Source organism: Molothrus ater, chromosome 8 (genome assembly GCF_012460135.2).
Source record: "Molothrus ater isolate BHLD 08-10-18 breed brown headed cowbird chromosome 8, BPBGC_Mater_1.1, whole genome shotgun sequence".
NCBI classification, from domain to species: domain Eukaryota; kingdom Metazoa; phylum Chordata; class Aves; order Passeriformes; family Icteridae; genus Molothrus; species Molothrus ater.
The window spans coordinates 31,387,560-31,401,186 of record NC_050485.2 but is presented as its reverse complement, the minus strand read 5'-3'; the positions used below and the strand labels follow the sequence as shown (position 1 = coordinate 31,401,186).

General features: G+C 36.8%; 1 protein-coding gene across 5 annotated transcripts in view; it reads left to right on the top strand.

Annotated features, from left to right (window-relative positions):
- The window catches only part of ATE1 (arginyltransferase 1), a 68,927-nt gene that overhangs the window by 3,057 nt on the left and 52,243 nt on the right, over positions 1-13,627 (top strand). For 2 of the 5 annotated variants that reach the window (XM_036385712.1, XM_036385710.1), the window contains exons 5-7: positions 10-282; positions 2,756-2,985; positions 5,694-5,822. In XM_036385712.1, the coding sequence (XP_036241605.1) occupies positions 10-282; positions 2,756-2,985; positions 5,694-5,822 (632 nt within the window). Of the gene's footprint in view, positions 1-9; positions 283-2,755; positions 2,986-4,665; positions 4,795-5,693; positions 5,823-13,627 lie in introns of all 5 variants that reach the window. The other 3 variants (XM_036385711.1, XM_036385708.1, XM_054515616.1) reach the window with 2 other exon arrangements.

Sequence of the window (13,627 nt, the reverse complement as noted above, 5' to 3'; positions counted from 1 at the left end):
TCTTGACAGAAGAGCCAATGGATTCCCATATAGAGGATGTGGCCACGTGTGATTTTCTGTACAAAAGCGAGTCTCAGGTCAGTCAGTCTGACCTGACTCCCTTGGCTGTGGATCAGGCTGAGAGGGTGGAGAATGAAGATAAGGACTCAGGAGAAACAAAAGAAGAGGGCAATGTGCAGAAGGTGGAATCGGATTCTGTTCAGATCTGTGCAGACAAAGACACCCCAGTCCCTGCAGAGCCATCACATTCAGCCAAAGCTGTTCATGCACCACCCAAGCCAGGTAATTTCTGGTAGTAATTGGAGCATGCTCTCATCATTCCACATCTTCTTGCAATCCCTTCTTTTTATCTTGATTAGTAAATTAATAATTGTTTGGCTTTATTTCCTGTGCTCCTTCCAGTTTATGGAATTACAGCGTAAAAATTTAGAGATGCTGGGTGTTATTTGTAATACTGTAATTTATATTTTGTTACATGAAAAAGTTATATTTATATTCTTTTCCTCACCTTCAGTAAGACTGAATCTCTAAGACCTGAAACTAAAGAGGGGAGATTCAGATTAGAAGCTTTTTATGATGAGGTTGGGGGTGCCCAGAGCATCTGGGGCTGCCCCATCCCTGAAGTGTCCAAGGCCAGGCTGGATGGGGTTTGGGGCAGCCTGGGACAGTGGAAAGTGTCCTTTTAAAAGTCTCTTCCAGCCCAAACCATTCTGTGATTCTGCCTCCTCTTGGGACATGGGTGGTTTCTGGCAGGAAGATGGTAAAGGGTGGGTGGATTATTGCCAGAATAATTTGAGGTAGAATTGCTGATAGACACTTTGTGGCTACAGGTAAGGCAGCCTTGTCTTACAGATCTTGTTTCCCATTTTGTGTAGCCTGTCCTGGCAAATAAAGGGAATTTCCATCATTGTGGTTTACTGGTACATGGTAGGGAAAATCCTACTGGAAACTTGCAGCTTTAGAGTTTCTGCCTGTGTTGGGACATCCTAATAATTCCTGGTTTCACTCACCTGTTGCATGTTGTGCCAGTATTTAGGGGAAGGAAGTACTTTTGTCTCTTTCTGTAGCATTGCTGATTTCAAGTGAAAAAATGTTTTTTCCTTAATAACCACTCATGCCTATTGGATCTGATTTTCACCAGCTTTATAAGCAATTTTTGCATCTAAATAAAAGGAAAGTTTTTAGAAGTACTTGATCAGAGAATCAGTAGTGCTGCATAGAAATATTACAGAATTTTTAAAACTGTATTTTATATTTTGATCTTATACAAGCCTTTACAACCCTTATATAGTTTATTGTTTATATGACTTTTATTGTGCAAATTTTCAAAGCTCTCTTGTTTTAAATAATAAATTAAAAACTTTGGCCTATGTAAACTTAGTATTGGAAAGAAATGAAGTGGCTGTTGACAGCAGATGGCAGACTTGGGTAAAGAATAGGAGTGTAAAAACCTGCCAGTGCTTTGGAAAAGGTGAGGTAAGGTCTTCAGTTAGGTTAAGAATAGCTTTGAGTCAAACTTTTAAGGACTGGAAATGCAGATAAGTAAAGTTGTAGTGTATTTCAGAAAAAAAGGTTTAATTTTACAGAGCAGAAATATTCATTATTGTGCTTCTTTCTGGTGTTTTTAAAGGAAGTGAATAATAAGTGCATCAGAAGCTTATTCAATTTTTTTTTAATGCTAGCTGGTGTCACAGGTCAAATTTAGTTTAAAATTTTCCAGATAGAAAAATGTTTAGTTTTTATCTTGGAAAATGTAGACTTAGTCAGTAATAAGATTGTTTAATTGCATTTTTATTCCTTTATAAACAAAACAGGTCATTGTCCTCTAGGAATAATGGTCTGTTTCTGCACAGTTTCAGATAGAAAAGAAGGTTTGCTTATATCTGTGTAGGCACAGTCACTGCTTGAAGAAGTTTTTCTTGCTAATTTACAGCTTACAGAAGATCCAAGACATGAAACAGATCCCGATACAGATGAAGTAATCATTCTTCAAATATATCATAAGAGTTTTAAATAAACTCTTCCTCTGACTTGTTTGCCTGAGGACAGGTCACACAGTGTCTGTAATTCCCTCATGTCTTTGGATCTGTGTTGCTTTACAACTCACAGTTCTTGTATTAGTAAGGAACACATGGATCAAGGTGGGAAATAGTGCATGGGTTTGACTTCTCCTTTTAGCAAATACCACTTCACAAATAGAATTCTATAAATGACTCATCTGTTAAACTGCAAAAAGTGAATTTATTGATTAAAACAGACAATCTGAAGATAGTTTTAAGCAAATATGCAAACTTCTGTGGCCTTTTCCATTACATGACCATAATAGCATTGGCAGCATTTCTACATCCTGCCTATGGATTCCAGGTGAGGAAAAAAATTAATGCTTTATTTTGGGGTGTGTGTCTTTACAGGAGTCTGTGGTGTAGCTACACATACACACACACAGACACAGGCTTTGAATGCAGAAGAGCAATTCTCAGTGATTTTGTGATTGTATTTCAAGTTTTTAAGCACAGCCTTGGCTTTGGGGTGAAATGGTCAAGGTGACTCCAGATTAGTGCTGCAGTAAGAAGCTGTGGAAGAATCACTGCATCAGTGCAGCATCAGGTGTTGGTGGTTGTAAATGTGAAAGGTCATGCTGAGTTCAGAGCCCAGGCTGCAGTAAATGGTGATTTTAGCCATTTCCATCCAGTGAGGAGGTGAGAGCTGTTTGCTGTCAGGTGTGGTGTTTAACTCTCTGCCTGTGCCCTTGCAGGGAAAGGAGCTGATCTGAGCAAGCCCCCGTGTCGGAAAGCAAAGGACATCAGGAAAGAGAGAAAACTCCAGAAGCTCCTGCAGAACCAGATGGGCACAGCAGAAGGCTCTCAACTTCAAGGAGATCAAGCTTTCCTCTTGCAAAACTCTAAATCTAAAACAAACCAGCCTAAAAACATTGAAGACTTTGTGTTTGTCCCTCTACCTGATGATGCACGACACAAATTGGAGGTAATCTCTTGTTCAGTGTTGTTGGGGTCAGATGAAGGAAAGGTCCAGTTAAGGAGTTTTTGTAAAGCTTAAGTCTGTATTTATGGCTTTATGGAGTAGTTGTGGCTTAAATCTTGAAATACATGTGGTACTGAATTATGTATATTTATATATATATATATATTTATATATATTTATATATATAGAGATATAGATATATATAGAAATAGTTATATAGATATATAGATATGTAGATATATATATATAGATATGCATCATAGGAGTGTGTATATATACATATATATATATGTGTATGTATATATATGTATTTATATAAATTACACACTCATGGTGCAGCTGCACTCTTTTTAACCACAGGAGGGTACTCTTGTACTGCAATGTCCTAGCAGTTCAGTTACCAAAATAACTTGCAAATTAATTTCATACAGAGTGACTTGAAAATGAAAAATTTTGAATTAGCCAAGTGTTGAATAATGAGAGAAATTCACTCTTTAGGTCTGCAATATATAAATACTTAAACTACCTAAGCTAATGGAACTTGACATGCAGAAACTTCATGAAATTAATCAGATAACAAGGTAGTTGCTCTTTACACACATCATTGGTGTGTGTTGATGTCTTTGAAAGCTGTGAAAATGTGAATAAAAAAGTTTGCTTAATACACTGGTTGCCACTACATCTATGAGACAGTAACTTGGAAGACTTTTGGACTTTATAACATTTGTTAATCATAAAAAGATTTTTCCCGCTATTTTTTCCATAAGCTGGAAAGCTAACTAAATGTTTTCTTGATCATTTTCAATGATGCTACTGGAAATGAAAATATTTGCTGACTAGAAGCCACAAAATTGATTTGTCTCCCTAACTCCTTCACATTTCCTGAGGAGCTCTTTAACAGAAGAATAATGGCTTTGTCTGAGCATCTTTTTAGAAGATTAGAAATATTAAAAAACATTTGCTCTTTGTGAAAGTACAACCATTCTGAAAATTGCATAGTTTTTGAAATGAATATGACCTTAAATATTTTTGAAAAGACATGCACTGCTGCCTCTGGAGTAGCATTCTTTTTGCTTAGGGAGCAATAATTTTTACTAAGGAGAATGTTTAATTTATAGATTACTTTTTAAAATTATTTTTGTGTGTTTAATGGTGATGGTGTGAGGACTGGTAACTCCTTGTTATGGTTAACTCATAATTGAGTATGGAAACATTGCTTCATCTTCCTTTTTCAATTTCAAAAGTACCTGGAAATCCCCTTGGGATTATTGCCATAAAAATGGGTTTTGGGTGAAGAGCAGAGAGTTGAGTCTTCCAAGCCTTTCAAGTATTTTTCAGTGTAATGTGAGACTATGAGAGAATATTTTAAGTAGCACAGAAAATCTCTTTAAAATGATGATCTGCATACCATTTGTTGGTATTATTTCCTGAAATTGTGTAGTTCCTCTCTAAGCATTTTAGTTAATTTGCAGTTTGAAAACCTTCTGTGTTATTCAGTGTCAATTTAAAAACCTTCAGTAGCACAAATTGAACTGGAGAATTAAAAGACTCTTGGTTTAATTTGTGATGGCCCTTATGCAGGAGGAGGGTAAAATTTCTCTCTGTTGTGATGTTTATATTATGTATAAATGTATAGTCATTGCATGATTTTTTAATAATAAATGTGTTTAACTTCTTCTGAAGGTGAGGGTGGTGAGATCATCTCCACCAAGTTCACAGTTCAAAGCCACATTTCAGGAGTCTTACCAGGTCTATAAACGTTACCAGATGGTCATTCACAAGGACCCACCTGATAAACCAACCATAAATCAGGTCAGAAGGCCAAATTTAATTTTATGCAAAGCTTCCCCTCCATTTCACATGTCCTGTTTCTAGGAGAAACAAATGTGGATTTTATATCCATTGTATATTCAGGAGCTTGTAAAATACTGTATCCAATAAAATCAACATCCTGAAAGTGCAAACTCTTGATACTTCTTTGTGAGTGCCACACATATTTGGTTTTAGTTGCAGGCAGAAAAGTTATGGATGCTGTTGGGTAAGAAATGGAGAGGGTGAGGCTCTTGGAGATAGAGATGGGCCTTAAAAATACAAATCCCATAAGAGCTAAATCCAGCTGGACACTCAGCCTGGTAACTGTTCTCCTTGGCTTTGGTTCGAGTGTTTCCATAAAAAGGATACAATGATCAGGGCCAACATGTGAGCAAAAGTTTGTCACACACACAAATTGTTAATTTAAGGTTCACCAGAGTGAAATAATTCTCTTCAGTTTCAGTTTAAGCCTTTAAAAAGTAACCTGTGCACTCCATCTGAATTTATAATTTGTTGCTGCTTCCTGCAATGAATAGGTGGAGTGTAAAAGTGAACTCTCAGATGTGTTACATCTCTATAAGGGAAAAAATGTATCATGAGTTTGGAGAAACAGTATGAGTAGGAAGAACAAGTAATTGTTGAACCAGGGCAATCAATGAGTGATGTGCCATTAAAAATAAAACATTTTAAGAAGTCCTTGAGACTGTGCAATAAAACTAAAATTTGTTAAATATCAATAAAAATAGGAAGTTATTTTATTATTATGTTTAAGGTAGAAAACTGACTTCAGAGGCTTTGAAGTGCATAGGAGGAGATCTTTCACTAGCCTGACCTTCAGAAGCAGATTATGTGATGACATGCACTCAAAACAGAATGCTTCTATTTCCCTTGCTCTGAAGGTGAGGTTAGTACCTGTCTCCTTTGAGGACCCCCAGTTCAAATCATCCTTCAACCAATCTGCCACTTTATTTGCCAAGTATCAGATGTCTGTACACAAGGACACACCTTCTGACTGTGGGGAGAACGAGGTACAGTTCACTGCATGCACCTTTCTGCCAACAGCTTCTTCAAATGCACACCCAGATGCTGGGAAATGCTAATCTAAATATTAAATCATTGAAATTGCCATTCCCGAGGTTTTTTTGATGGCAAAATCATCTCCTGCTTTCAAGTTCTTTCATGTCTTTTTTATATTTCTCCCTAATTTTTTTTGTGTTCTTGCTTAATTTAACAGGTGAAGGTTTTAAAATTCTCAGTTTTACTCCCATTCCATTGTTGAGCACACTGCTCACCTGGAACTCCCCTTTACAGTAGGAATAGTGCAGAAGTCTCTCACCAGCTGATCATCTGAGGCTTGATGAGAATAGGTTGCATATGGATGAACCCTGCTCCTAAAAGGCTGTTTACAGAGGATAATCCTAATCTAATACATGAAAAATAATTAAAAATACTCGTGGGGTTTTGAACAAGCAGCAGTTCTCCATTTTTCTGGCAGGTGGCACAACCTCCTCATTGGCAGAATTAATGAAAATGCTACCTCAGATCTCTCACTCTGTCTGCTGCAGATGTGCAACTTTATTATTGTGAGGATTTTCTGTTCCTGAGAGTGAACTATCTGCAGAAGTGAAACCTTGTAAACTGGGGCTGCTTTCCAGGTAGAATTGTAAAACCACATCATAATTTTTGGCTTTAGTTCAAGAGTGTAAGGAGAGCTGGGTTCTTATTTTTTTGTGAGATGTCTGTAATGCTACTCTGGAAAGCCATAAAATCCATTTCACTTTGTTTAGTAAAATAATAGGTCTCATAACAGTAAGTAGTAGTCTCTACCCTTTTTATAATTGCTGGCCTAAGTGGGTTTAATTATAAAAATGTAAAAGTTGGAGGCATGCCAAGAGAGACTGAGCTATTTACTAGATTTGTACCCAGCATTACCTGGGCAGATTAGAGACTTGGTCCTTCTGCCATGATGGAAGCATTTCAGCCTGGAAAGATGTGTTATGGACAGTCAGGTTTCCACCACCTGGAGGTGTAAAGGCTGTCCTGGGAATTGTTGTTGGAAGGAGATGGATTTCTGTTCACTGCTAATAGTGTAACAGATTTTTATCCTCTTTTTCCTTATTACTTGCCATAGGGGTTTCCCTGCTTTGCCTTTCTCTCCTCTCTTTGGCCTCATGTTTTGTGCAGGCTTAGATAATTCCAGGGGAAACATAAAAACCTTCTCTGAAGCATCTACTGAATGTAAAAACTTGGTCTGATGCTGGTGGGTTTGAATTTAGGTTCTTTTTCAGCCTTGGTAAATTATATTTAGTGTCCATGAGACACTAAATGGACAAGAAGGTTTTTTTATTCACAATTAGGAAGTAACACTCTCCCTTCAATCAACATTTTGTATTTGATCTCTGCAGGAAGTAAACTGAAGCATGTTTTGCACAAAAATGTGTTCTCATGTAGTTTAGAATCCTTTTTTTTTAATATTGAATTTGTGTGGGAAGAGTTATCTGAGTCACTCCTAAGGTACCAAGCAGGGTAAAACTGATCCAAGTTATTGAGAGGAAGGGTAGAAAATGCTGCTTGTAAGACCTCAAAACTTTTTCTGCTTCCTCTTTTTCAGACTTTTTAATATATCCTACAGACATTATGGAACCAAGGAGTTTTTTAAGCAAAGGGAATAAAATTCTCTGCTATACACAGGACCTTTTATCAGGATAGGAAGAAGTCTGCTTTGTGCTTTAAACTGGCAAATATCCAGGATTTTTTCACTTTTAATTTGTGCAAACTACTCTGTGAGATTCTTGGGGTTTTTTCAGGGAGAGTCCTCCACACTTTTGTGTTTGGAAAGTTTCTAGTTTAGGAAGAGTTTATAGCTTTATATTTGGCTGAACACTTCATATTTAGAAACCTGCCTATATTTAAATTCAGAATCATACAAAGATTGTTATGGGACATATTAACAACTTCTTTTGGGAATATATTCTTAGATTGTTGGCATTACAATACACTATCTGTTGCTAGGCTAGTTTAATATTAACCTTATTATATTAAAAAGCAATTCTGAAAATCAATTTAGAATTTTGGTGGTTATTTGAGAATAACACTAATGGGAAAAACTATTAAAATGTTCCCAGTATTAACAAAAGATATGTGAACAGTGAAGCTGGTTATTGCACAGTGAGTGTGGAGAAGGCCTTTCTGCCCCTCAGTAATGTAAATACAGCTTTCCATCAGGAGATAATGTGAGGATTGTCAGGGCAGGGAATTGTGGAATTGAACTTGTTGGCACTCTCTGGTTAATGCCAGTTTGAGCCCAGTGATAATTGGTGTTTTGGTGCCCTTCATGATGCTGAGTCTCTCTAAATTTTGCCTTTTCCTCCTTTCCTTCTGTTTCCCTGCTGAAGACTGCACAGCACCAATTGCAGTGTGTTCATTAAAATAATTGGAGATTTTGCTGGGGAGAATCCTGCAGCACATTTTGGTGATGCAGTACTGATTCCTGAGTGAGGCAGTGACTTCTGTTTGTTCTAATAAGAAGCAAGGTGGAAACGTGTGAAATCAACTTTTCCCAAGTTCCAGACTTGTGGTGAAACTTTGCTTTCTAGGGAAGCATCACCAGAATCTTCTGTTCCTCTTCCATTGGCAAGGAGAGGACTGGCTAAGGTAAAAATATATTGTCTCTCTGCCAAATAGGTTAATATTCTAGGAACAGTTGAAAGTATTCCCTTGCTCCTGGAATTAAAACCAATTTAGCTTGCAAGAGAAAAAAAAATTCAAATTGTTTTTTATCTTGGCATGAAAGCCACAACTATTTTCTGCATAGTCTTTTAAAATATTCATTATGCCATTTTTTTTTTCTTAGTTGGTCTGGTAGAAGTTGAATTTACCCTGGAAATCCTCTCACCCCTCTCAAGAACTTTTGATCACTTACTGCAGGAATTCAGCTTCAAAACTGACCTGGTTGTGTCTGTGCTTTGGAGTGGAGTCAATTCCTGATGTTACACAAACTTGTTGGCACTGAAGAATGTTTATGTCAGCATGTTTGTATTGTATGGAATTGGTGTCATGAGGAAAAACATAGCAGGCAATTTTCATGCTGAAGGTTTCTTTATAGTACTTGCTCTTAAATATGGCTGAGGAAAAATTGATTTTTCAGTTTTCCTCTGTGGGAGCACAAAACTTTATTAAGCTACTGTGTAAATGCATGGGCATCCACTGTTTGAGGAATATATGTATTTTTATTATAGTTGTTGGAGAAAATGAGATGAATTAGGGGGAACCTGAACAGATTGTGAAGTTAAAAGTATAAATAGCAATGAAGGAGTTCAGATAAAATAATGGAAATTAGGAATATAGGTGTATCCCTGCCTATTGGAGAAGTTTGTCTATGGCTGCTCTTGAATTAGCCAGGTTCTGAGCTGCTGATTTTTGGAAGCTATTGAAACAATCTGGATTAGTCTTTGCCCCATTCTTTGCAGTTCTTCTGACCCTTTATGAAAATGCTTGATGTGGCTCTTTATCTCAGGTTCAAAATGATCTCCCATTCCCAGGATAACAGAGCTGTCTTTTTCTTTTTTATTTTCAGTGGCTTTGTTTTGCTTTGTTGCTTTCTTGTTTGTTGGGTTGTTTTTAAAGCAGTGGAAGATGTAATTATGCTTAGTATGAGGAGCTGTGTCTGTAGCATACAAAACCCCCACAAATGTAATGAATTGCAAGGGTTTATTTGTTTGGGTTATTTCCTGGCTTAGTGGTGGTTATATTTATTTTGTGAAATGGGTCAAGCTATAAGAAAAAGAAATTGAAATCATGAAAGCTTAGAAAAACTGAGAAATGGAGACCTCTAATGAGCAGAGAGATGAGAGTAGGCTGAGCATCCTTCTATTGAAATAACCTTGGTACCCTGTGGCATCCAGTGAAAGCTAAGCTGGAGCATAAATTATTGAGCTGAGCAGCATATCAAGAGTAAAATAATTATGCAAAAAAATCATGTGGGTGAGGGCTTGTCCACCTTTTTTTTCATTTCTCCTAAGAAAAATAATAAATGCTATTACAGCTTTGTTGTAATAGTTCATGCACAGAGAAAGATATAAATATGGATTTGGGATCTATTTTAAAAATTGAGTAACTTTTAATAGCCTTTGGTTATACTTCTGGGAGAAAATGTGTAGATTAATATATGGAAGGATGATCTGAGAATAAGAAGAATGGACTTGTGTCTTGTATAATCCCAAGATTTGGCTCTTTGGGTGATCCAGTTCCACTGGATTTATGGAAGCTGTGTAATGGCTTGTCTGTGCTTTGCTAAGAGCAATCCTTATCTGCAAATGCTTTAACTCTTGCTCAGCACCAAAAATCCTTGTTTCTGGGTAAGAAATGCAGGGAGGATCTTGCAGAATACAAATCACCTGGAAAATGCTGTGATCCAGCTCTACCCCAGGTTCAGGATGATTTATAAAATACCTGGAGATAGGTATTTCAGAACATTTAGATCATTTCAGATAGGTATTTCAGAACATTTAGATCATTTCAGATAGGTATTTCAGAACATTTTGCCACCTGAATCTCTTGTGTTTTAGATGAAGCAATGTGATAGATGAAATGATAGGTACAGGTGTGGAGCTGTGGAGATCTGGATCAAAGATTTTACATGAAACAAATACAGTCAAAACATTTTTTTGCCTTTTCATTCAGAGGAGGAAATTTTTGATTCCAATGAAATAATCAGTGGCTAATTTGGATAGAACAGAGGGTGTCTTTAGCAGTTCTTAATGAAGTGTCATCTCATCAGAGGCATCACATTTCTGACCTCAAGTCTTTTTACAGCAGTCTTTGTCTTCAGCAAACCCAGCTGAAGTGTAACTGAAACAAGCTTATGTGGCAGCTACACAAGCTAGAAAACATTTCCATAAAAGATCATAAAAATTCTACAGTAGTTTCCAGAGAGAGCAGGAGTGAACAGTTTATTGCTATTGCTCCTGAAGCAAACGTTTTATTATTTAACTTTTCACAAGGGTTTCATAATGACAAACTTGTAGAAAAACAGTATCTGTTCCCTCTGTGAAAGTAGCTGGACTCTCTCTTTGCTTTGTGCTTAGCTAAATATTTGTCTTGGGAGAAAAGAATTTCAGGACACACAAAAGATACACTGTTTGAAAAGGTGCAAAAAATTACTGAAATACGTAGAATGGGGTTTTTCTTTCACCCTCCCCCTTTATTTTTTTTTCTAAATTGCTTCCCAGGAATCCACTTGAACCAATAGAAAAAAACTGAGTGAGTAGTCTGAGAAATGCCAAGGAGCACGTTTTGATCAGCTCCAAACTGGTATCAGCAGCCAGTTGCAAACTTTTAGGTCTCCCTAACCTCATTTCTTCTCTTCTATTCCAGTGAGAGAATTGCCTAAAAATCAATAGCCTTTGTGGTTATTTTTAGCCTTCTGTACATTTTTATTCAGCTCCTGGAAGCCATGGCAGAACATCTGACTGCAGTGCACTTGGATTTCACATCCTGGTAGCTCTGACTTTAGGACTTTGAGTATTTCTAGACCAGCCCAATGTCTTCTTTTTATTTGTGTGGCCCTTGTGACTGCAGTGCTGTGGATTCATGGATTCTATCATGAAATCTAAAAGCAAAAGAATTTAGGCATCCAGACAATTAAATAACTTGTCCACAGTCTAATTATTTCAGTTCAGATTCTTTTTGCATCTCAGTTTATATTCTTGATTTTGCCACTGTGTTTTCTAGGTAAATCCATATAAAATTAAATAATCTTTACTGTAATACTGATAAGCCTCCAGCATACTGAGAGGAGGTTTCTTCTGAGCCACAGTGACATTTGTCACTCCATAAAGGAATTGTAACTGAAATAAATGTACAATATTTCATTAGTCTCATCCTTGCACTGAAAACTACATTTGAGACATGCAATTAAACTTTAAATCCCTCTTTCCATTGTAAACTTTAAATCCTTCTTCCTAGTTTTGAAGGTACTTTCTTCACCTGTAGGTCTGTGGATATCTCTGAAACTCTGTTGTTTTTGCGTGTCTGTATTTTTGTAAGCAGTTGTTGTAAATGCTAAATAGAGCCAGCTCTGGGATAAGTCTTTGATTCCTCTGCTGAACTCTAATTTATTGTCTGGTTCAAGGGTGGTTTGCACTGTCTTTTCCTGTAAAAATGCTACATTTTGTCCCATTTTCCTGATTTCTACAGAAAGCTTAAAAATTTACTTCATTTTTCATCTCAATTTGAATGTATTTTCCTAGTGAGTTTGTTTTTATTGTTTGGTTTGTTGTTTTCTTTTCTGTGGGACAGTGTTGTTAGCAACTTACTGAAACACTGACTTATTTTTACTTTTTCACTGCACAACTTTATGGTTAAGAGTGATTATAATCTGTTTTGGGTAAGGAAGATTATTTCAATTAAAATATGGCAGCACAGAAGTGGTGCACTGGATTTGCAGGTTTTATGACTTGCCATCTTTATTTTTTAGTTTCTTATGCACCTTGTACCTCTGTGCAAAACAAAGCAAAAAAACCATGCGACCAAAATCCTTGGTTTATTTTAATCCCATTCAGAGATTGGATTTTAAAAAACAAAAAGAAGGAAGGCCCACGTCCCATATTCATTGCTTATCCTTCTGTATCCCAAAAAAAAGGGCAAATACTCAGCTTTCCTTGGCAGTGAATTGCAAATATGAGCAAACCCTTAATACTGTCAAAGGGGGAATGATAAATGTGTGCTTTTTGTGGAATATCTCAGATAATTGTGCAGCCCCTGCTGCTGGCACCTGGAAGGTTCCTGAGAAGGACGTGGTGTCCTCCTGTGACATCAGGAGCATTTCCCTGCAGAAATCCCTGGGCTGCCAGGTGAAACCCATTCCAGTTTAGCTCCTGAATCTCTTCCCCCTGTGTAAAAGGGAGCAGGTGTTAACACTCTGCTTTATTACCTCTTTTTAACGCTGTGCACATGCTCTTACTCCAGCAAGGAGCTTTGGGTTGAACCCGACCTGCTTTTTATTTTTCTGCCTTCTTTTCTCGCTTTGATTTCATTCTCAGTGATGTGTTTCTTCTTAGTTTTAATAATTATGTTTAAACTTGCTCCCTGTTGTTGAGTTGACTCCTTCTGGCAGCTGTAATTAGCTTGCACCAAAGTAAAAATGATGTGGATTTCTTATATATTATAAAGCTTTTAAAAGCTTATGTAAATCAGTTGGAAATTAAAATTAGAAAGGCATGGCTTTGTGAAAGGAATTTGAATTGTGTTTGTGTGACATATTGAGTTATTTTACATACAACATCAGCTTTTGGCTGTGTTTCTTTCAAGCTTTATTGAATAATTTTTAATTGTGTTCATAATAATCTTGCAGTGTTAGATGAGTTTGTTAATTTAGAAGCTGAATCTAATGTATAAATTAGTTTAAGAAAATTATCTAACCTCTGAACTTCACCAGGTATCATCAGGTGAAACAATTTATAACAAGACTTGGGTTTTTTTCCCTTAAGATTGTGATACAAATTCAGGTGCAGTTAAGAATTTTTTTCTAGCAGCTGTAACAGCAGAAGTTATTAAACTTCAAAAGTTCCCCTTCACCCTCAGAGCCAAGGGACTGGGCAGCAGGGCCTGGAGAATTGATAAAACTATTTGAAAAGTGTCGTGGGCTCAGATTTCTCATCATAGGGCTTAGTTTGCACTCCACAGCTAAAGTTACAGGTTAAGAACTGTTGGGGGTCTTCTGACATGAAAATTAATTACACATGGTTTATTTTTTCTGAAACCTGCACTTTCTACAACCACTGGCTGTAGGGATGGATGCACTCATAGTGTAGGAATTGTAACTCTGTATTTT